Source organism: Grus americana, chromosome 20, assembly GCF_028858705.1.
Source record: "Grus americana isolate bGruAme1 chromosome 20, bGruAme1.mat, whole genome shotgun sequence".
Classification (NCBI taxonomy): Eukaryota; Metazoa; Chordata; class Aves; order Gruiformes; family Gruidae; genus Grus; species Grus americana.
This window is the reverse complement of record NC_072871.1, coordinates 9,598,982-9,622,883: the sequence shown is the minus strand read 5'-3', so window position 1 is coordinate 9,622,883 and position 23,902 is coordinate 9,598,982. Positions and strand designations below refer to the sequence as shown.

The 23,902-nt window shown below is 42.0% G+C and overlaps 1 protein-coding gene across 9 annotated transcripts in view; it reads left to right on the top strand.

Annotated features, from left to right (window-relative positions):
• DAB2IP (DAB2 interacting protein) overlaps window positions 1-23,902 on the top strand; it is a 245,549-nt gene that overhangs the window by 68,734 nt on the left and 152,913 nt on the right. For 4 of the 9 annotated variants that reach the window (XR_008579993.1, XM_054848427.1, XM_054848424.1 and 1 more), the window contains exon 1: window positions 10,849-11,212. The exons of 3 other annotated variants lie outside the window; for them this stretch is intronic. Coding sequence is in view for 5 of the 6 variants with exons in the window: in XM_054848427.1 (XP_054704402.1) it covers window positions 11,071-11,212 (142 nt within the window). In the remaining variant the exon portion in view is untranslated. Of the gene's footprint in view, window positions 1-10,840; window positions 11,213-23,902 lie in introns of those variants that run through there. 2 more of the 9 variants (XM_054848434.1, XM_054848426.1) reach the window with 2 other exon arrangements.

The following is a 23,902-nucleotide window of genomic DNA, read 5'->3' as shown; positions in this document are numbered from 1 at the left end:
AGGCAGTGGACAGTCTGGGGGTCTCTTTCTGCTGTGATGTATGTATCTATGCATTGCTGCAGACTCAGGTGTGGGTTTTATCTAAGTCACATTGAACTTTTCATTCTTTGTAGAACTCGTTTTGAAATCTTGCATTTTGAGTTGTAGCAGGCGTTTGCATTTTCTTCTCTGTACTGAGAATCTAATGAATGTGTGCAGAGTGCTCCTAATGAACAATCACAAGTATCGATCAGTTCTTTGCTCTGTTTGGGTGCTAGCTCTCTTTTTAAAGAGTTAAGTGTTTACTTCAGAAGTACCTGTTGTGCGGTTCAGCCCAGAGGTCAAGAACAAAGTTCTTTTTTAGGGTGGAGAATAAGGAAATGCTATGACGATTCCTGCATTGCTGTTCATGAGCAAGCATGTGCTCTATTGATTAGGAGCTATTATTGGTGTCTCCTAGGAGAAGTGTTTTGAGGAGACCCAACTGTTTTAAATAAAACACCAAACAGGCATCAGAAAACTTTGCCGCCTTTGCATTAGTATATCATTTTGACTAATGAATTGTATAAACCCTGTAAACCAGATCATCCCAGCCTGCTGCCACGTGGATGTACTAGCACCACGAAGACAATCTGTCATTGTCATACCCCCCTTTGCAGGGGCTCAGAGGAAAGAGTTAGACATGTTAACCCAGTAAAGAGAGTATGTTAGAAGAATAAAGGATGTACATTCAGTAGGAAGAGTTTTTGCTGTAGCTTTTTTCCTCTAAAAATGTAACAGGCTTATTAGCGGAATGGGTATATGTAGGCTAGATAGTTCCTCTTGTGAGTGGAGCATCTGTATGAATAACTAGGAGGATAAGCAGAAAAAATTCTATTTGAACTGATACTGCAATAGAAGAGCATTACGTCGTCATTTGGCAGGAATAACTGTGTGCCTTGCTGGGTGTTTTCTAACATTTTTATTTGGAGTTTCATTTATCAGATTATCAACCAGTTCTCTGTACAGGGCTTGTGAGGTCATTGAGGTGAAGACCCAGCAATGTGACAATCTGCAGGGATGGATGGTGACTTGGCAGAGCTCAGGGACTGGAGATGTTAGTTGTTTTCACTGAGGTTCCACACTGAAAAACATCCTGTCCCTGGTATTGCTCTGAGATTGTTTTTCATATTTCTGTTATTTTAAGGAGAGTCTTCACTTTTTGCAATCAGCTGAAGTTGGACAATAACTTCTCTCAGACCAGCACTGTGGTGTTGTGCCAGAAGGAAGAACATAAATTAAAATAAATGACCCTCACAATGGTAGTTAAAAATTGATTGCAGGATTTCCAGTTGCTTTTGTAAACCAATCTTTAAAAACAATAGTTACATTTTTGTTTTTTTAACTTGTTATCGGGGTATTCTTTTAAATTACATGGTGTTTTCTATGATACACTGTCATGTAAGCCTGATGAAGATGATGGCTAAAGAACATACTTGCCAAAATATTCCTTGGAAGAGTAATCTGATGCCAAAAAGCAAGTAAAAGAAGCAACTATTTTTGTAGTGTAGTTTGCAAATTATGTGGCAAGCAAAGGAAGAAAATAATCTGTCACATGAAAAACGAAGTTTGGATTGTGTGTATATAAATCAGTGATTTGTTATATGAGCGTAAGATCATTATCAGGCATTTAAACATGAATTCGAAGTGTCTAATCTATTAATTAATCAGGAAGTAAGTTTTACATAGCATGTGTAATCAAGTTAATCTTTCATTTCACTTGTCAACATAGATGCTGCTTTCAATGTGATGTTATCATGAGATCGAACACCCCAATTGTTGATTCATACTGCTGTGTAAATCTCGTGTCCTTATATCGCAGTTTGGAACCAGCTACGCATTGGGAGGTGAGCACAAGAGGGTCTGCTTCCCTTGGAGCAAACTGGATTCCTCAGATTAAGGAAATGTTGTTTGTGCACATAGTGAGTTACTAAGCTACTCTAACACCTGCAAAGCCCTTTTCTCCTCCCCACTTTGAGTTAAAGCAGACTAGACTTCCATGCAAGCAAAGATAGTGATGCCCTCCAGCAACTTTCAGAAAGGTTGTTCTTTTTTTCTGACTTTTTAGGATGCCACATTAGAAAGCCATTATATTAGAACAGATAATAAATAGCTGAGACTCCTGCTAATAATAACTAATAAATTTGGCATAGGAAGCCAGTGATGCCAGACTTTTATCAACTTGTTCCCTGCAGCAACACAACAGCAAGTTTAGTACTGAAATACAAAGTAAAAATATTTTTAGGAGGGTTTTTTTTTTGTTGTTATATGAATATTTTGATCAAGGTTAATGCATAATACATAATTTATTACAACAATTTTTATTACATGTAATAACTAGATACCTAATCTACAGTTGATGATTTTTTTTTAATTTAAATTTGCAGATAGGAAAGTAAAGATGAGCATCTGTTTCATGTCTGCATAGGTAGGGAGGAGCATGTGAATGTGTTATTTGTATTAACATTGATAACTTGTAATAATAACTGAATATCAGAGTTCCACATGCAAGCTGTTCACTAGTCGTTAGACCTCCCTCTTTATTTCTGAATTTCGGTACTTTCTTCCTCAGTGGCACAGAGTAGTCTGCTAGCTCCTACTTTCTGCCAGACTTGACCGGCAGTACTTGTCTTTGACGGTTTGTCTTCTGCATTACGTATTGCAATGTTTAAGTCTCCTTTCATCATAAAAATCCATGATGTACGTTCCCTATCCCACAGAACGTTTGACCAGATGATCTTTGGAGATCCCTCCTGACCTGGGCTATTCTGTGATTCCTGAACCAAACACGTTGCATGTCTCTGCTATTTACCGTGGATGATAGAGGCTGCATCTGGTCAGGATGTCAGATGGCTTCAGAAAGACTAAATGACCGGAGCCGAACTTGGAAGGTGCAAACTTTGGGATGCTGTGGTTGGTTTGATCTCTGGGAACTGTGGAGCAATGCACCATTAAGCTGTCTGGGAGCTTTGCTGTCTTGCACAAGTTTCACTTCAAAGCTGCCTTAGAAAACATTGGCTTTTCAGTCAGTTGTCCTCCAACCATCTTTTTAATCTTACCCATTGAGCACATACTGAGTCCTCGTCACTCACAGGAAATCTCACACACCTGCACAACAGTGACAAGGTGGAGAGAAGGCAGCTCACAGAGCCAACATTCTTCTGGAAAGCAAGATAGATGAGCTGTTTAAAAGGTGGTTAAAAACACAAGATAAGGACATTTTATTTTTAAAATAAAATAAACAACAGCTTTCCTATGCTGTGATGTTTTTGTAATATGTTTCATTTTTTCCCCTCAAATTTGCAACATGAGATTTGCAGGATCTTGAATATCTTCCTTTTTTTTTTTTCACAGTAAATAAGCCAATTTTCCCATTTTTACTATTCTAGAAAAGTGGTAGGCACTAATGTAAAAGTGCTTTTGTTTCCAAGTGCAAAAATAATAAAAAAATTTTGACAAAACATTTTTTTCCTGACTATTTCATTTGAGCAAAGAGGCTATTTTAAAAATAATCATAATAGTACCAAAAAAGCGCAACTGCGTGGTAAACGTCGTGGTTAATATTAGCACAAATCTGGGGAAAAAATTCCCATCATTGTTTATTATTGTAAATTAAAAAATCCCGAACGGTTGTATTACGAGAGTGAAGTGAATCATCTCTGAGCAATCCAGACAACTTTCTTCCTTCTCCTGTTGTAAAACAATCCCTTGAGTCTTGAGCAGTAGTGGCACGCGGTGTGTTCGGTGTCTGTTGCACAGCTCCTCCTGCGCCGGGTGTCGTCTGTCAGAGGGAATTCTTTATGGCGGGATCCCTCTGCTAAAAGGAAATGTGTTTGTTTTAGTCTGGCTGGCTAGGTGACCCCTCTAAATAGCAGAGTTAGCTCAACTGTGTGCAGGGAACGAGTGAAAGAGTTTCAATGGATACATTCACGTTGGCTGTAAGTTGAGTTCACAGAAGGCCCCGTGGGTCAGCTTGCAGAGGTCATAGCAGAGAACTGCTGTGATTTTGTCTTGGAGAAGGAAATGGGAGATCTTTGGAAACCCAGAGCTGAAGTTACTCCGTTAATCACTCAATGGATCATTGTTAACATTTTATTTTAGCAATAACTTTTTTTTGTAAAGAATAATCAGGCTTAAACAAATATTTCCTCCCAGCAGCTACTCATGGAAGACACATGATGCTAGGAATTGTTTGTTGTACAGTTCCCATTTATGTAGGAGGAACTTTGTTTGATGTGGGGGTTTGTACAAGATTTTTCTTTCTCATATGGGAATTCTTGCTATACAATGGAGATTTTACAGTCATGTTTTTTATTCTCCCGCGTCGTTTAAAGCAGCAGGCTGTTTTGAGGCATGGGATGTTTGATTCTGGTAAAAGTCTCTTCTTCAGTTTGTGTTGGACTCCGTGTGCTTAATTACTTCATTAGGTCTATGGAAATCATAGCACAAATCTTAGATGGATTTTGACTTTCTAAATTCTCTTAGCATCATTACCAGTCAGGTCATAAACCAAGTTATCCGTGTAGAGTATTCTTTATCATTGGGAATACACGTCAATAAATTTAGAGTAAAAGTTAACTGATTTTATTTTGGTCTTCCCCAGCTAGTTGAAAGCTGATTTGAAAAAGTTTATGTTCTTTAGCTCTATTGTTCGACTGGGAAGTAGTCAGGAAACGTGTTGTGCTTTGAGGTCAGGCTGTGTGTTTCTTCCCCGTTGCCTCGCAGTACAGAGTCCATTGCGGGGCACGGGAAACGTCTCCCGTTCAGTTCTCAGACACGTTGACTCTCCTTGGCGTTACTGTAACCTGCCCGGGGACTGGGCAGCCCTTCCTATGTGAATCACTCCATGTTTTTCCCAAAGCTCTACACGTCCTTCCAGCACAATGAATAACATGTTTCTCAGCCTCCTGTTTGCCTGTTCCGCACTGATTTGGAGCCGATACGTTGTACTGAATTCGCACTGTCAAGAAGCTGCTTGCTGTATGCAGAAAGCAAGTGTGGTCCCAAACTCAGCTTGCTCATAGACTTGTTGGGAACTAGGGAATTCCTAGGCTCTACTTTTGTTTCTCTTGCTTCCTTTTCTTGTGCGTGATATTTGACAAACTCTTTTGTTCACATTTTTAAAATATATGATGACACATTCTTAAAATGAGGACATTATTTATTAGAAGCTAAACAACTGACTTTCTTGCTTAACATTGGGCACTTTGCTTTGCTTTTTTTTTTTAACCTGAATAAAAAAGAGGAAATTAGTATATTTTAAGTACGTTAAAAAGCTGAACAAGTAGTTGCAAAAGCATCTGTGCTCTGTTGGATGAAAGACACTGTAGAAAAAAAGATCATATTATGCTTAATACTTATTCGTCATGAGGGGATTGTCTTGAGAGACTGAGGAAGCTCCATTAATCCTTTGGGCAAGGACTAAGGGATCTGGGGTATCCGGGGTATACCCCTCACTCTGCCCCAGCCTTCCCACGTGACCTTGTATAAATCACTCGGGGCTTCACTTCGCCATTCATGAAATGGGCATGGTAATTATTACGCTTGTGGTGTGTGCTTTAGTGTGTGCATTTAGTTAGATCAGAAGTACTGTGGACAAGGAATCATCTCGTAATTAGTGGTGTATGTAGGTCCCAAAACAATGTGACATTGATCTTTTTTCGCATCTCTGGGCACCAACATAGTAAACATATAATGAACATAATGACAGTAAACAGTAGTAATTGTCTGTATGTAGGGGACACTAATGCTAAAAGAATTCATGTCCTGATTTAACTTCTGTAAGACCTCCTGTACGCTTGTTTAATATTAAATTATTCAGATGCAGGTTATTCTTCTTGCCTTTTTTATGTGGCACTGCTTTTTCTACTCATTAATATCATTAAATATCTATATTATGTGTAATGACTACTTTCCATTTACATTTGGATTTCCTCACTATACAGAGAGCAAGAGTATTCCATAGTGTCTTGGTAGCTATGACACCATTCAGTATATGGATGGCAATGAATTATATGCTTAAATTTACTGTAAAAGTTTCTTTCTCCTGTTGATCCCAACTCTGTGTACCACTTTGTTGTGAGGCTATTAAAAAGCTGCTACGTTCCACCTAAGGTGGTAAGGAAAACAATTTGTCTATGGTAGTCTTAAAATAATCGTTTGCCATTATAATATTAAAAAGAAGTAGTTTACCTTTAATTGTGTGCATGAAACTTTCCTTTTTAGGTCTTCAAACAAATATGTCACTGAAGATTTTGGTATGGGTGCAGCTGAATGGAAAGTGAAGTTATCCTTACACAAAGGAAATTACCTTCCTCTCTGGCTCTGCATATGAGCTGATGTATCCCTGGTAGCCTTGAGGCAATAAGCCTGGAAATCTTCCAGCTTCATAGTGCGCTGAGCTGAAGAAGGCAATGGACTTGTAAGCAAATTCAAGCAGGCATGTCTTGAGAGTGTCTAGGATCACTGACAAGAACACTGTTATATTTCTCTTATGTTTTAAATGACAGATATTTTGTAGAGATTATTCCCCTATTCCTTTTGCCTCAGATTGTGAAAGGAATATAATCATTCTTCAGAGGTAGCGTAGTTACATGTGACAGGGAAATCTGGGCTGCAATCTCATTTTTTTCAGCTTCTCGATGATCTGTCTGCAGTTCATTGACCCGATGCAATTTAGGAATTAAGCTGATATCCACCACTCCTCTCTCTACCGGCCAAGGCAAAACCTTTTCTTGTTTGTTTGTTTTAACTTTGAAAGCCTCAGTTCACTTCTTTGTGAAAAAAACATGGGAAAGTGAAATGAAATTACTAAAGGTGCTGTCTTCCAGAAGGTAGTCTGAATTCGGAGGCCATTAATTACGTGTGTGCAATCGGTGTGTCCTCATGCCTGTACAAACAGAGCTCCTGGGGCCGGGCTGGGCCCTGCTGGCAGAGCACAGCGTCGTGGTTTAACCCAGCTAAAACAACCGTGCAGCCGGTGGCTCACTACCCCGCCGTGGGATGGGGGAGAGAATCGAAAAGAAAAAGGTAAATCTCGTGGGTTGAGATAAAGACAGTTTAATGGGACAGAAAAGGGAGACAATAATAATAAAAATGATAAAAGAATATACAAAACAAGTGATGCACAGCACAACTGCTCACCACCTGGAGCTGATGCTTACCTAGTTCCTGAGCCGTGCCACGTCCCGGCCACCCCCAAGTTCTATACGGAGCATGACGTCATATGGTCTGGAGTATGCCTTTGGGCAGCTGAGGTCAGCTGTCCTGGCCGTGTCCCTTCCCGGCTTCTTGCTCCCCTGCTCCTCGTTGGCAGGGCAGTGTGAGAAGCTGAAAAGTCCTTGACTGCTTGGCAACAACTGAAAACATCAGTGTGTTATCAGCATTATTCTCATCCTAAATCCAAAACACAGCACTATACTAGCTGCTGGGAAGAAAATTAACTCTGTCCCAGCTGAAACCAGGACACCCAGAAACTTTCACTTTCAGAATAAGGAATTCAAGTTCCTTGCCATAAAATCAGAGGGAGTTAAGAGGAATGATTGTTTCCCTCTAAAGCCCTTTGGGAAAGCAAGAGGTTTAATGGCAGGGGCTGCCTTGGGAACGTGCGTTCTGAAGTGCCGTCATTATTTTCCCAGCACAAAGCAATAAACAAATGATAAAAAAGGCAAGTGTTAGCCGCTGGGGAGGCACGGCTTCTGTCCGCCTCCCTGGACCCAGCTATGGCTGAGCAAAGCCTCAGGCAACAGCCTGCTCCTTTTGATGTCAAAGCAAACAAGCCAATGTTTGTGTAGCTCTCCATCCCAGAACTTATTCTGGTGGTAATTTAAAATTCATTCACATGTTGTTAGTTTTGGTAAAGGAGTGAAATAAATGCAGTTTTAAGAAGGCTTAATGGCAGGATAACGGAGGTAGATGGCAGGGGACACCAGGTCAGCTGTGGGTGCTCCAGTATCCTCTACAGCTCGACAGTGTATCAAAGTGGCTGAGATGTGACAGTTTGGTAGCTATTTAATTTCATGGGTTAGGTTTGTGTGCGGTGTTGGGGAGGAGGAGTTAACACCCCAAAAATCACTGCTGTGTTTGGCTCCATTTGCTCCTCTTACTGAGAGATTGAGCAGAGCCCGTGACTGAGCTCGTCCTTCTGCTTTCCGGAGGGAACAGCCAGACTGTGATGTGTTACTTTAGAGATACAGATTTTAATGTTGTCAGCTTTCCTCCAGAGCAGTTAATATTTCTAACGTTTGCAAGTGATAGATTCTGCTATACACAAAAGAGCATTTGTATCAGAATGTGGCTTTCAAAAAAAAAAAAAGAAAAAAAAGAAGAAAAGAAAGAGAAAAAAAAGAGCAGCGCTGGATTAATTGGAAAGGTCCAGACCAGTCACATTCCCTCCCAGATGGGTCATTCATTTTGTTGCCTGCTGCTGTGTAGCATCTGAACTTAAAGCCTTCAAAAACATTGTTGAAGTCAGAGAGACAGAGGCAAGCTGGCCGAACTTGAACAAAACTCCCGGCCGTTAATGCTTTTATAGTAAGGCTGCTTTCTCTTGTCATGATAGTTTATAGTCCCTCATTAACTTCTCCTGTTTTATGGTCACCTATATGAATGTTTCTGAAGGTACTAGGTTGATTAAAAATAAAAATCCCTAAACGTGGACCAGATGCTGAAGTACCCGTGGGTGAGTGCGCAGTGACTGCAGGCCCGTCCTCCCCATCTCCTGAGCATTTCCACCTGCTCACAGACGTGGGGGATCAGCCCGGCTCTCCCTGCATCCCAGGTGGTTTGAGGATGAGTCACCTGGCTCCAATTTAGCAAAACCAACCACGCGAATCTTCCCCTTTTAGATTGTCTGAGTTTGGGTGAGCTTTTTAAATGGTTTTGTTAAAACTTCCATTTCCATCAGTGCCTTTTTTTTGCTGTTGGGAATGACAAAAGGAAAAATAAATTGGATAGGCTGTTTTAAAGACATTTCCAGTGATAAAAGCATAATTGTAAAAGATTCTTTTAAGAGGTACCACCTCAGTTATTAAGACACAAAAATGCAGAGAGACACTGGAATATTTGGCTTCGTGTCTATAGCAAATCTTTAATTGAACCTCAGTATTTTCAGACTTCCCCATCACTGTCTTCTAGATGTTCTCAGCTCTGTGAATTGAATCAACTGCGCAGGATGTCTCTGGTCATCTGGAAAAAGGTTATAGTTGTTCCTGTATTTTTCTGGTTATTAATCTACCCAAATATGAAAAGAAAAAAAATCTGGATAACAAGAAGAGGGCAGATGTGTAGTGACTGAAGCCTTTTCCTTTTTGCCGGGATCTGATGTGGGATTTGGTGAGTGATGGAACGTGGGGTGGAAGCGGAGGATGGTCCCTGTGCAGCATCCCCCTCCGGGGCAGGGAGCCCCTGGTGTCCAGCTGGGATCTGCCTCCCGACCTGAACTTGTCCTTGCCCTCTGGATTGGCTCATTCCTCCCTGCCTGGGCTGAATTCCTCACGTCTGGCCTCAAAACCAGGCATGGACTTCGCTGAAGATTGAGACTTGGTTTTTACATCCTGGAAGGGCCTTTCTCAGCTGATAAACATCATGGGTTCGCTACTCGTGTAAATAAGAAAATACAGGTTTTGTAGAATTCTGATGTTTTCCATGACTGCACAAGTTTATGAAATGTGAAAATTAAGGTGGATGGTTGGTGGTAGGGAAGGGACTCGTGTCGTGGCGAGGGTACTGAAGTCTGAGAGTTTCTGCCTCTTGTTATTGAAGGTACAGCACAGTATAATCCGGGGAAGCTTTCAAACTTCTGAAGAAGCTCCTGCTGGTCTTCAGCCAAGCCCACCTAACTTCACAAGACACCACGAAGATAAATTTGCACAAATGTCTGGGAAAAATGACAAAACTAGGACACAATGCAGAGAGGTATTGTGCAAATGTCATTTTGCAGTTCATCCCACTCCGATGAGGTTTTGCTGTTATCTGCCAACTTGTGAGAAGAAGTGGCAGTGTGTTAAGTTTTTGGCCACCGTTCTGGTTTTCTGAAATGTTGTCTATCACTCTGCCTTCAGAGCATTTTTTGTGCTGGCAAGGGAAGGAGCTTAGATGAAGGATTCTGGACAATTCACTTCTGACCTTTTTAGACTGTAAATGTGAAGTGAAATTTTTTATCTGGTTAGACTCTGTTCTTTCTTTTTTTTTTCCTCCGTGGCTTAAAGTGTTAATTCTGCCCATTGAAATGTAATTTTATTGAGCAATATGAGCCGGAGGCGGAATCTTCACTGCCATCAGAACCCAAATGGTAAATAGGCTCTTTCTCTAATTTGTGGGATGTGCTATAACTCAGTTTGAATGTTGAAAGGAAATGGGCCTCCAGGGAAGTCTGGAGCTCTGTTCATTCAACTTCTAATTAAAGTTTTCCCCTCTCAAGTTTCACTTTATTTTCCGGGGCTTTTGCTCCATGATGATTATTAACATGTGTCCCATGGCCAGGAAATCATTATACCCTTCCCCAACCCAGTCTTTCAAAGATGCCTCCTGCTGCAGACCGAGCCGCCTGAAACTTCATCTCCGAAATGATCCGATGGCCGGGGCAGGTAGAACCGAGCTGGCTCCCGAGGCTACCCGGCCGTGTTCCTGCAGCGAGCTGTTGATTTTTTCCAGTACCGTTTGATCAGATGTTGCTGTCCGGCAGAGAGGATCCAGTCCAGGATTTCTTCCAGCCTATTCTTCACGTTTCAAGAGCCCAGGCCAAGTCTGGCTTCCTATTCCAACTCCTGCAGGCTTATCTTTTTTGGGGCAGGAATTGTTAGTACAGTTTATCTTGCTCGCTGCGAGTCCTCCCTCAGCTGAGACATGTACTCTGGTGCCGCGTTCTTTTTTTTTCCTCTCTCTCTTTTTTACGTTTTCTTCTTGTTGTTTTTCTTTTTAAATGTGTAAAGTGAAGAGTTCCTCTTCCCCCCTCTCCCTTTCCACTCCAAAGAACCAACCGCCAGTTAATTAAACGCTGGAATTGTTGCTACTTTGCCAGAGGGGAGAGTGAACCTGTGCCTGCATGTGTGCATGTGTAAAATAGATACAAAAATGTCAATGAACAGCAGGAAAAGTTCTGGGAGACCGTCTTACTACTATCGACTGCTCCGGAGGTCACGACTTCAGAGACAGCGAAGCAGATCCCGGAGCCGCAACAGGCCGCTTAGTAGGGGTAATTGCAACAACAGTTCTCTTTAACTGACAGTGCCAAGACATACGTGCTGTTGCTTACAGGTAGCTTCGTTACTGTAGATAAGAGTGACCAGTGCGAGTATTTGTAAGTGTACCTGCTCCCTGCGAGGCGTATATCGAGCTTTACGGGGGGTCCGTTGCTTGCGTAGTGCTGCAGTCATGTTTGGGGAGGGAGGACTGTTTAATTTTAAGAGCTTAGCTGGGGGAGTCAGGCTTGGGTGCTGTTCCTTACCATGGCTTTAACACCCTGTGTAACTGTAACTAACCCGGTCTTTTCAGTTATCTGTGGTTCAGTTTTTTCAATTTGTATAATTAAGGTAACTACTTTTTTAGCTGAGATGTTTGGAGGCCTAATTGATGATTGTAGCGTTTTGAAAATCCTTGATTAAGAGATGGTATCTATACGCAAAGATGTACTGCTAGCACTTCTTGTTCTGCATGAGCCGAGTATCACCAGGGGTTTTGAAATTACAAAGCTGAGCACAGTTTAGGGGTAGGATTTTCAAAAGAGCCTAAAGTTTGTGCCTCCGAGGCATTGCAGAAACCTGTGGGACTTGTATTCCCAAATCACTTTGGGCTTTTAAAAATCCTGCTCTAAAAGGGCCTATTTGTCCTCCTCAGCAGGAGTTAGGTCCACAGAGTAATGTTTCTTTAGGGCATAGTCACTCATGCAGCCCATTTATTCTACTTCAGGCAGCTACTGACCCAGCTGCATTTTTAAAATAAGGTATTCTGGCCTTCTCTTCCAGTGTGAAATAAATGTTTATTGATGCTTATGCCTATCGTTAAAGCAGTCAAAGAAGTGGGAGTCTTTGAGTCATTTTGCTGTGGAACTCTTTTCAGAAAGGAGAGGGTTGTGTTTGGCCTCTAGTGTGACAATCCAGTCATATTTATAATGTCTTGAGCTTAATCAAAGCCATTAATTAAAAACATTATTTTTTTTGTTATTGTGTGAATAAAAAGCCCTAGTAAAAAGCACAACTGCAGCCCTGCATCAGGTGTTTGTGCAAACCCAGGCTTGTACTTGTCTCGCTGGAGTTAATTCTGATTTACGAAGCAGATTGTAAAGTAGACTCTAGCACTACGAGATTTACCTTAGAGCAATGTCCTCTCTCTTCTTTTCCTGGCATTCAGTACTTTTTTCAGGATTTTGAATCATCACTGAGAAAACAATAGGAAGCTAAATCAGTCCCTGAGCTTCATCTTTTCCTTTAAGAGGAGAGTGTTTTTCTTGTCATGATTTGGTTTTGTTTTGCCTGTCAGGGAGGAGTGTTTGTAAACTCAGAAGCATGTAACAGTTCCTTTTCCCCCTTTATTTGTATACTGTTCAAAACCAAAATATTTTGCTGTCGTTTCAGTTACTGTGACAAACGAAATGTGTTAGTTTCCTTTAGGTAACCCAGTATGAACTTAATGGCGTAATTTGTCAGGAACACAAGGAATTTGCAGGCAAATTTGATGGAACTGGAAATCAAGTGTAATATTTGCAAGAAATTGGATTTGAACCAACTGAAATCTTCTTGCTGTTGATCTCTCCCTGAGTATTTTGTGTTTGTCACACTTTATCTCTAGGATTCCTGCCTGCTAGGGGGATCGTAATGCTCAGCACTAGTTGAGCTCTTCTCATCTGTAGGTCTTAAAGGGATTTGCAAATCAGGATGAGAATTTTCTTGAAGTTTTTGAGATGCAGAAAGCAAGTTGTGCAGTGGCCGCGTCATACGGCAAGGTCAGTGGTGGGGCTTGGCCCAGAGTCTGGAGTCGCTGCCTGGCTGCCGGGCTGGACAGAGCGAAGGAAGTGCTGGAATGCAGTGAAAGAAATACTTGCCTTGGCGGTTTTGATCCCACTGGAGGGTTAATGAACAGGAGACTGTAGAGGCATGGGAGCTATGGAGAACGCAGACATCTGAATGAGGTCCTAGCTTTTTTGGGTACATCAAGTAATGTTCATGTCCAAAACCTACAAGTCTGGCTGAAGGCAAGAGCTGAGGGTCCCCTTCTCAAGTGCTGATCTGCAGTGCAATTTGCTGTCCCTAGCTAAGACAGTTAAAGATCAGATATCCTTACTGAGAGGTTACCGTAAATTCCTGAGCGTTGGAGTTATTGCACAGGAATTGGCAGTGGTCTGTTTTGCCACGTGTGTGTTTCCCGGATATCCTCTTGGCAACTTTTTGCTCTCTACAGCCTCCGGATCCTTCGCCAGGATCCCCACAGAGCCCAGGTAAGCCTCAGCTGGAGGTGCAGCGATTGATACCTGGCAGTTGAGCTTTCCAAGGTGTGTCACTTCAGCAGACTGTCAGCATGCTTTTGGGCAGGGAACTTGCTGAGGATGAGGCAGTTGTTACACATTTACGAGGGAGGGGGAGAGCTCTGCCGGCACAAAAGCCCTTCTCCCCATCTGGAATCATTCAGTGTCTGTGCTCAGCACTCCCAGATGATAAATCCCGGCTGCCGACGCGGACACTGCGCACCCAGGAGATGGAGGTGCTGCCATCTGCTGCCAACACGGCTCCTGATCCAAAACCTGTGACACCCTCTTTGCTGTCAGCCAAAGGACCTCTTTCAGCCCACTCTGGTTTATATCAGTCAGTCTCTTGGAATAAAGAAGAGGCTGTGTTTAAAAGCGTATATTTGTACACTGCCACTTCCCACTCTCCCCGCCGAGGGGACAATGCCGCCTGTCCACGCGCGGCCTTCCGATGCGCGTTGCCGCACGGATGCTGCCTGCTGGCCTTTTGGGAGTCTGGAGTGCAGCCTGCCCCAGCCCAACAGTCCACGTCAGGCTGGGTTATAGCTTGCGCAGCTGCATCCCAGTCATAGGCGGTGGCTGCTCTAGCCGAGACCTGGTTTGGGAAATTGGTGTTGCTTCCTGAGGTACAAAGAAAGAGATAACCGCTCCCTCAGGAAAGCTCTGCTGTAGTGTGTTTGAGATATAGGCACAGTGAACAGAATTTGCATTTTTCTATGCAAGTATCTAAGGAAAGTAGGGGATTACTTTCTGTGGGGACTCCAGATGGAGGCAATCTGATGTAGCATGCAGAAAAATGTATAGGGCTTTCAGCTGTTTGCAATGACAGCCAGCTTATTTGATGGTTTGTGTGATGGTGTCCTCTATTCTAGAGTTCGCTGGTTAGCCCGGGTGCTTTTAACACATTCATCACGTTTCAGTCTGTTTGCCAGTCTGTCCCTTTGAGAGGTGCAGGGCTAGAATACTTGAAGAACAGTAAAACTGATGGGGAGGGCAAATCAGACCAGAACAGGATGGTATGCTGTCAGGAGGCTCATGTGATCATGCTTCCAGCGCGTTTAAATTATTGCTATTTGATAGCAGATAAACAAGACAGGTTTCACCTCACTGTTAATCTTTGTTAGAATGATAATATTTGAAACCTCCTGCGTCTGCTTTCCACAGAGATTCGGGACACGCTGTGGGTATACATTAGTTAGTTAAAAAACCAACTGCAGAAACCACATCTCTTCTTGGACCATCTGCTCAGCTCAGAGATGTGTGTAGCTATACGAGGAATCATGGCAGTAATTATGATTACTACCAGGTGATCCATCTAATGTAGTGGAAGGTACTTGAGAGGCAGAGGGGGTAGGAGGAAAATTATCAATAAAAGCAACACCTGCTTCTGCCTGCGGTACTTTGGTCTGTGGCTTTCTTCATGCTATCTCCGCTTCTCCTTAATTACGGGTAGAATGAAGGAACAGGGGTCAGTGGCAAGCGTTCTGAGAATTCAGTTTGCTCATAGAAACTACTCACGGGTGCTCCATGCACGGTTCCATAGCTGAGCCAAATGCAGCTTTGGCTTCAGGTCTTTCTTGTGTAAAACTCTGTAGGCAATCAGTTGTCATCAAAGCTCTAAGAATTTGAGAACATTTTAAGTTCCTGATCTTGAAGGTTTAGTGTTCCTGATACTTCTGCCTCTGTCAGCTCCTTGGACATAAATGTCTTGCTCTAAGTTCTGTTTATCAGAAAGGCTTTTCAAGGTGTTCTACAAAAAGGATTTTTATTAAACAGGCTTTCTTCTTCTTTTCCTTTGATGGCTGCTGTGAAGAGAAAACTGACTGATCTTCAGCAAAGCCCAGTATTTTAGTACACCAAACACTGAGAGCTGGGAGGCTAAGGTCAGATTGGTTTTTTTCTCAGTGCAGGCTATTCAGATACACATCTCTTGAAAATGGCTGGAATTTAGTCTTTCTCTCTCTGTTTGATGAAATCAAAACCTTTTAAGTGATAAACGAGAGATCAACTCATACCCAAATAGCCAATACCTTGGAGGTTAAGGCACTCACTTGGGACAAGGGAAGCAGAGACTTGAAAATTGTCCCAGCATGTAACAGAATGACTTAATGACAAAGGACGTTTTATTATATTTAAAGCTAACTGAAATTTCACATGCTTCTCTAATCTTTCCTAACTGACAATTTATTTTGCAGCGTGATAACAAAAAGCGATGTTTGACAAGGAATGCCATGTGGAACTTCTCCCTTTCCGCCTCTGCAGGACTTTGTCCTGTAGCCCAGGGCAGTGCCCTGGACACTATTGTAGTACCTGCGGTAGGGTGAAGGGATCTCTCGCTCATCCTGATCAGAAATGTTGTCCTTACTGAAATTCCCACTGTATTGTTAAGCAAGATTCAGGGTTCTGTAAGTAAATAATTCACGTGAAAAGTTCAAACAATACTTTGTTCTTTTCATGACCCACAATTAGCTCTCCTTTGAATTACACTTTGCTGCATGCCTTTCAGATTGTTGAAAGCACGTGTGTTTCAATGCACGTCTTTTGCCCACGCGTACTCTAAATGAAGTTTAGCTTAGGTAGTTCTAGCAATGGCAAGGGCCTGGGTATTAGAATACCTGCATCTTATCTGAACCTGCCTTTCCTGATTGATCAGTACTGGCCAGACCTATCTCAGCAGAACAGTGCCATAATCAACTAATGAAGAAATAAGCAAATAAGTAATTTATCAGGTGTTGTCCAAACAGAACACCTCCCTACCCTTCTTTTTCTTTTTTTTTTTTTTCTAGGCCTGCCAAACCAACATGTGCCCCTGAGCCTTGATTTTTCTTTCTGTGGTCTCTGTTTTTTAACAAATGGAATAGTCCTTATGAATACAATACCCCATTTGTGCACCTGCCTATAAAGGGCACAGGTTACTCCAACCTCTGCTTTCACCCTCGCTTCTGTCACTGGGGTGTTCTGATCTTTTGAATTGCATCTAGATTGTTTTATGATAAATCTGTTGAGAGAGACCATATCTATCTGACAAACATCTAGCAGCTTTTAGTGGTCTGTATGACTAAAGAATATGGGTTTTTATTAAATGAAACTGATTCTGCATCAGCGTGTAGAAGTTTGAAACACACGGCGTTACCCTTGCAAATACAAGTATGCCTATGTGTTGCATTTATATTGGCAGGCAGCAATCTGCGTAAAATGTTCCAGGTTTACTGTTGTTCTCTGACTCATATCCTACAAAATTTGACAAGATGAGTGGTTTTGCCTTTCCAGCACATCTTTCTGTACCATTGGTTGATACTGAACGAGGTGTGGTCAGTAGGAAGTCAAGTCTGGAAAGACGGATGAGCGTACTAACATATTACTGGTCAATCTGCCTGGTCGATCTGGTCTCTGAGGCGAGACGAGTCACTGTACCTTGGGACTCCCATGTGGGTTGCCATTCTTAATTTATAATTTACTTGATTTTAAGTTATAATTTTTAAGTTATTCACTTTAGCAGCCAATCAATAGTGCAATTCTATTGTATTACATTGCATTATATTCTGGATAGCCAAAGTGTACATGTGTACACTTCGCCTGTCTCCTGTATGTGAGATTTCTTGAAGAATCCAAATCATGTGCCTTAGAATACCTATAATTTTGCTAAAGAATATTGCATAAGCAATTTTATTCATTTAAGGGCTGGGAGCAGGCAATAAATATTAGCAATAGGGGTTTTTTTCCAAGGGTGGTGTCTTTTAAATGTCAGGAAAAGGAAACCTTCCTGCTTCACAGTTTTTAATGACCATCGCTTTGTTTTTCAAGTCTCTTTTTTGGCATTTTCTATTTCACTGCAGAACTCTTGCAGTTTTTCATTGAAATTTTAACAGCATGGCTGACAGATGCCCATAGAAAAGATATGCAAAAATTTTTAAGCTGTACTGTTTGTAAGAAATACTCACTGGCAGCCACGCTATTTTTAGCGCTAGTGCTCCAGCTGAGACTTTGCCGTATTTGTTCAATGCTTAATTGTCTAATAAAAATCTATACTAAATTTAATAACTTGGGAAGTAGCGCATGATGGAGGAATTCTTGAATTGTTTTGATATGAAAACAATGGATGTAGAATTCTCAGTATCCATTTAATAAGCAAAACTTTACAGTGGATTTGTTGTTGATGGAGGCAAATGTTAGACAGACCCTTCAGTAGGAGCGTGGTGGCAGTAGTGCCTTGAGCTCCTTCTTTTGCTCCTGTGGTGCTGGTGATGCCACACTGACCTACACCACCTCCTATAGAAGTATGTCAGAAACACAGAAACATCGACGTTTCGTGAGTATTTTCTGTGACAAGTGTGTCAATATCCTAGATAAAAAAATATTCAAGTTTTAAAACTTCCTATTAGGAGCCATTGGAAACACCAGGGTTCATGTCCCAGGAGCACTGGCCCTTCTGGTATTTGCACAGGAAGCTGGAAACCCACATGTAGTAAGCCAGATTTGTAAATCTCCCGTCCCATCTTGCTGCCATCAGCAGTGGAAGGAACAGGCTCTATTTCCAGAGACACAGAGTTCCTGATCAGCTGTGTGTGCAACCACTGGTCAGTGCTGCCAAAGGACTGTGCCCAACATCTGATGTAAACAAACTATGGGGTGGCTTTCGGAGTATGTTTGGGATTTTGGAGACCAGTCATTTTATTTGTTTGTGACAGGCTGAGGTAACACCTTACTGCTTATTTACTTTTCACCTGTCCTCTAAACGACAATATTCCACGTGTTTGAGAGCTTTGTTTTGCCCCTCTTTGATTTTCATGTGTTGTAACTTCTGTCAAATTTTAAGAGGAACGTTGCAGAGGAGGTGATTTAAGACTTGCTGGATGTGGAATTTTGATAGTGAGACACGAAAGGGGTAGGGGAAGGAAGGGAAGGAAAAGGAGGACAGGAGAACTGTAGGGAGTAACTTGGAACGTGGGGGAAGGCTCATGCAGGACAACACAGCCACCTTGGTGCAGTGCCGCAGCTGTAGCTGTGGGCTGAGGCAGGGACAGCGAGTTCTGCAAGTCAGATAAACAGCTTGAAAAGAAACAGATTGACTAAAGAACCCAGAATCTTCAAGAAATTGGGCAACTGGAAAGGTGTATGCGTCTGCTGATGCCGTTAGTGTGTGCTACATGTCCATTGTGGCACTACCCAAAACGGTAAACATCTGAATATCTTCATGCATAACCAAAACACTGCCTTATAATAGTTGTTTGATTTTCTTTAGCGTGTTTCTAAGAACTGCAAATACTTGGTGGACTTGAAAGAAGCCTGTGGTAGACGCATTCTTATTTCACCAGTGAGGCGTCCAGGGGTAAGCGGCAGGAAATCCCCCGGGTGGTCAGCGGCGCAGTAATGGCACAGACTCCAGGAGTTCTGTATTTCTCTCTGAGACTTTCCTTTTGCCCCAAGGCCAGAAGAGAACTCAGGAATTTTGACTCTCATGTTCTTTCTCTAAAATCGTGACCATAGTCCCATACCTGAATGTCCCATGGTCCCAGCAGATGCATCTTTTAAGGGGTAACTAAATATAGCAACAGTCTTGATAAAATTGTGAGAATTGTCAATACTGCTTGAGAGTAACTCAGGAAATTACTATCCAAGGAACAGCTCATTTATTGCTGTGACAGAAATTTGGAAATCGTACCAGCAACTTTCAGGCAATTGAAGATTGACTGTTGTCTCTTCTTGCTTCATCTTTTGCTTTATCTCTATTTTAAGTTCTTTTCTTCTGGCAGTAACCTCACTTTCCCCTAACAGTGTTGCTGAGAGGGGCTGATTACTCTGAAAGGAAAGAAGTAGCAGAGTTGCTCCCAAGTAATGCAGAGTGAGTTTTTATCTAAAAGCCATAGGTAATAAATGAGAAAGTGGTTAAAAACCCTGGTCTGAATCCAAAAAAGACTGGCTTCCAAAAGCATGCTCTGAGGGGTTTCAGCAGACTTTTTGTGATCGCTTATGTATTAGAGTAAGTTTGTCTCCTTACAGCTGTGGCAGTCCAAACAATTTAGACACAGAGCTGCCTTTTAAAGCTTTTAAACCTGTATTTCCCTTGAAGGTCTTCTAGTGTGCCACTAATCCCCTAAGTTATTGCACTGAAGGTACTCTGTAATCCTTTAATTTACGCTGCTCTCAATCGAGACGGGGAACAAGCTGGGTCACTTGCCATACTTGAGCATTATCAGTTTTGCTTTTTTCGACTCAGACGCTATCTGAGGGTAGTTTGCTTTCCTTTTAAACACTGCAGAGAGTATTGTAAATTTAGGTATTAATTGCTTGCCTGTTTGTGTATATGCATATTAAAAAAGGAACACAAACCCCAGACCTGCCTTACTCATTTCTCTGTTTTATACAGCCTTGGGGTCAGGCTTTTAAACTGAGTTTCCTCAGGCCCTTTTGGAAATCAGTGAATGAAAAAATGGATGGGTTTCTGAAAACTATGAATTCATACCCAACATAGAGCTGCTGAGGGTCAAGAAACAGTGTCAGCCACAGGTAATTTCTGGAAGCTTCATCTCCCCAGACCTACAGGAGACAAAGCTTCTGACTAAAATTCCTTTGGTGGTGCTGAAGGTAAAGCTTTATGGTGTTACGGGTTTTTAAAAAAGCAGAAATACTAGAAAAGGCTGTCTAGAGAAACACATTGGTTGCCTGAATTTGGAAGGTTTGTCCTGTCCATTGCTCCTTGCTTGCATGAGGGACACGTGTTGTTACTGTAGGTTTGTTCTTGAGAGCCAGGCTGGGAGTCCTGAGCTGCTCTCGGAGGTTCGTTTCTGAATACTGGCCACTCAGCATCCCTTCAGAAGTTCATTTTAAGATGAGCATTGAAGCATTCACTGTGGGGAAAAACATGCCCTGCAATTGTATAGACTTTGAGAAACATTGACAAAAATAAAGACAGCCAAAGTTTTGCTTCATTAACATTTCCACTGAAAGAGGAATCCTCAGATGCTGAGCACTTAATGTTTCTTTTTGAAGAAACCAATTTATTTGAAGTGCAAGTTTCTGTTGTACATTATATGCTCACATTTTTGATTTCTTACAGCACTTCTGCATCAGTGAATTTCTTGTAGAGTCGGAGATCAAGCCTGGGCTTGTTCTGAAGTATCCAAATGTGGTAATAGGTGGACTGTTGTAAAATTTGGCATCCAGAGTTAAATTACAGGATGCTTCTTAAGCTTCTTGGTTACTATAGTAACAAGTAATAGTCATCCTTCATGATTAAGCAGTGTCCATGGTAACCAAACGAGCAAGTTTTAAATGAAAGATATTTTCCCTTTACATTTTTAGCAGTCAGAGGTTAACAGTTACTACCTTTATACCCTTAGATGGGAACAAATTTTGATCTGACTGGCATATTTAAAGTGAGAACATTTGGTGTTCATTTACATAGCTTTACTTCTAGGACCAGCCAAATTTTGGGTGAATACCAAACCAAAATTTCTGAGAGCGGGGTGTAGTGCATTCGTCTCCCCAGGAGGAGTGAATGTTGTTTACAACGTGTGCTAAATTGTTCTGCAGCGGTGCAGCGTGTTGCTGAACAGCTACCGTATTGCTCCTCGGCGTGCCTGCAGTTCAGTGGTGGAGGAAGGAATCCCTACGTATACCCAGCATAGTTTTTAGGATGGAAAATGCAATGTCAGTGGTAATGTAGGTAAGAACATCCTCCCGCTCCCTCCCACCTCAGAAACAAGTTGGGAAACGTACAAGTGCATACAGCCCTGCTAGGTCCCTTTTTGTAATCTCCTACATGTTCTGGTTTGTAGGTAAACAGTGGATATCACTTACAAAAAGCATGGCAACACAATCACAAAGCCAGCACAATTGCTATAGGTTAAATGCATAAAGGAATATAGTAGTTTGAATGGTGGTTTCTGCATGTCCATCCATGGCACAGTGTCTTTTATATGAAATAAGAAACCATGACTGCTCTTTAGTGTTTTCTTTCCTGTCTTTGGCACCGGCGGTGTTTGCTTGAAAACTAAAAAGTGAGCCTGGGAAGCTGACACCTGCAAGTATGCTTTCAGAGCATGTATGCGTAAGAGAAGCAGAAATCCCCAGCCCCAAAGGAAATATAAGTATCAGTCACAATAAATTAGGATTTACGTTTCACAATTAGGACTTGTGGAATGTAAAACGATTGCTTAGAAGAGTCTGAATAGCTAGAAGAATGATGCATGAATAACAGTAGTAAAGACAGGATGGGTTTTCAGCAGTACTCTGGGTACGTCGGCACATAGGTAGATCGCCAACGTGTTGCAGCATATGCTGACGTGCGTGCGTACACTCCCACATCCACGCACAGGCAAATGCAGAACATTTGTGTGTGCACTCACCTTTAAAAAATAATCAGATTGGCAGAGAAGATGACACTCTTTTTATAAGCATTATCTTCTATCTAATGCATATTAAAATGAAGGAGACTTGTTCCTATTTGTAAGGGGAGCTCTTAGACCTCCTGCAAAACAGAAAAAAAATATTCTCAGCTACCCCCAACCCTAGCGCTAATCCTAACCCTTGATAATTGTGACTGAGGAAGAACAGTGTTTGCAGACTTCGTTGTCACTGCGGCTTTTTAATGCTTTGAGTTGCTTCATCAGGAGGGGTACCATATTTTGTCCAGCAGCTACCCAAAACCCAGTTAGTTAAAATCCGTTATTCTTCTGTAAGTGTTTCCAATGAAACTGTACCTTAAACAGCCAGTGTTAAATCCCAACCTTCTGCTTTCTTGAACAATATTAAAGTTCCTTTAATGTTAGGGCACTCTAACTTGGATTAATTGGCTCTGGGCATTAAGACTCTTTCAGGCTGATGTAAGAGCTGCATGTACTATGTGAATTTCAAATCTTAATGTTTGGTCTATTATGCAGATGGATGTGAACAGAGATATGTATGTGACCCCATTTATCTCTCTAATGAAGTGCCATCAATAGAACATCTGTTTCTTTGCTGTAGAAGATGAAATCTCTGATGAATCATGCTTATAAATTAAGTATTTATTTATTTAATTTGCATTTTGCCAGTACAGACCTGTTACAGCAGCCACTACTCACGACTGGAAAAATGGCCTGGTAATTAAACCGCACAAAGTTTTTGTTCCTACTGTGCTGCTGCTTCAGACACAAAGGAAACTGTTCTGAACCAGATTGTAGTTCACCTGCCCAAGTCAGCTGTTAAGAAACCCCAAAACCAAACCTAACAGCAGCTTGGCAAGGAAGGAAACCTCACTGACGGGAGGCAAAACCCTGGCTGCGATCTGGCTGCGAATCGCCCGTCTCACTGGGGTCGCCACCGTGGCACTGCCTGCCTCTCTACTTCGCAGTTCTCTCTGAAATTGGAAGCAAAGAGGGCCAACGTGCCGCCACACAATCTCTTCTTGTGAGATTTCCAGCTCCCTGTTGCAATCCCAGGAGTTTTAACGAGACGGGAGGTCTGGCAGGACCTGCCTCAGCTGTTCTGAAGTCACCGGGAGGGATGGAGCTGCAGGAGGGACAGTCCATCCTGGCAGCCTCAGGTGGAGCTGGCTGTGTCCTCCCTGCCCCCTCCCCGATGGCGTGTAAGGGTGGCACAGTTTACATCCGCAGTGACACAGATTACAGAGAGTGTAAAAGTTTCTCCCTGGCTTGGGATTGCCTCTGTGAATAGGCAGCCACGCTGGTTAAGTGCGGCGAGAAAGCAGCCCGGTAACAGTGTTGTATCTTTGCAGAAATGTTAAGCATGATGGATGAACCTAATTTAAATCTCCCCAGAGCTGACTTCTTGTTCTCCAGACTCCGTGTTGCTTGTCTTTATCATCACAGAGGAGGAAGCTGGTGTTCCACTTCACTTTATCATCCTTTCCAGTTTAACCAGGGTATTAGCAGACTTCACGATCCGGTCCCCAACCAGGCTAGAATTTCATCTTTTTCTGATGTATTTTTTAAGTCTGTGCTTGATTTCAATTTTACCCTGGAGAAAAGGCTCCTAATGATATGCCGTTAGCAAAAGACGAATTTGTTCTCTAGACATCATACCAAAGAAAGATAAATATCATACATATTCTATTTCAGAGACTGATAAATAAAGAATAAAAATACCAAATATATATATACATATCTAATTAAAAAATACCAGACAGTAAAAATGGAGTTTGTAATAAAGGCTGCTCAATCAGCATGATTTGCTGTTTATTTTTAGAAAGGGGGGTTCATTTTCTGGATGCCTTATATTCTCTCCCTGTCACCACCCTGACATCAGGTCTGGGGACCTGCAGCTATGTCTTTCTTTTGGATGTGGATCTGTTTCTTCAGTTCTGTAGTACAGAGAAGTTAGGGTGTATATTTTCAGACTCCTCATGTTGAGAATTATCTAAGCTTTCCTTTCCCATTTGTGCTATTTTCTTCTTTCCTTTTTGCCCTCTGGGAGTATTTTTTT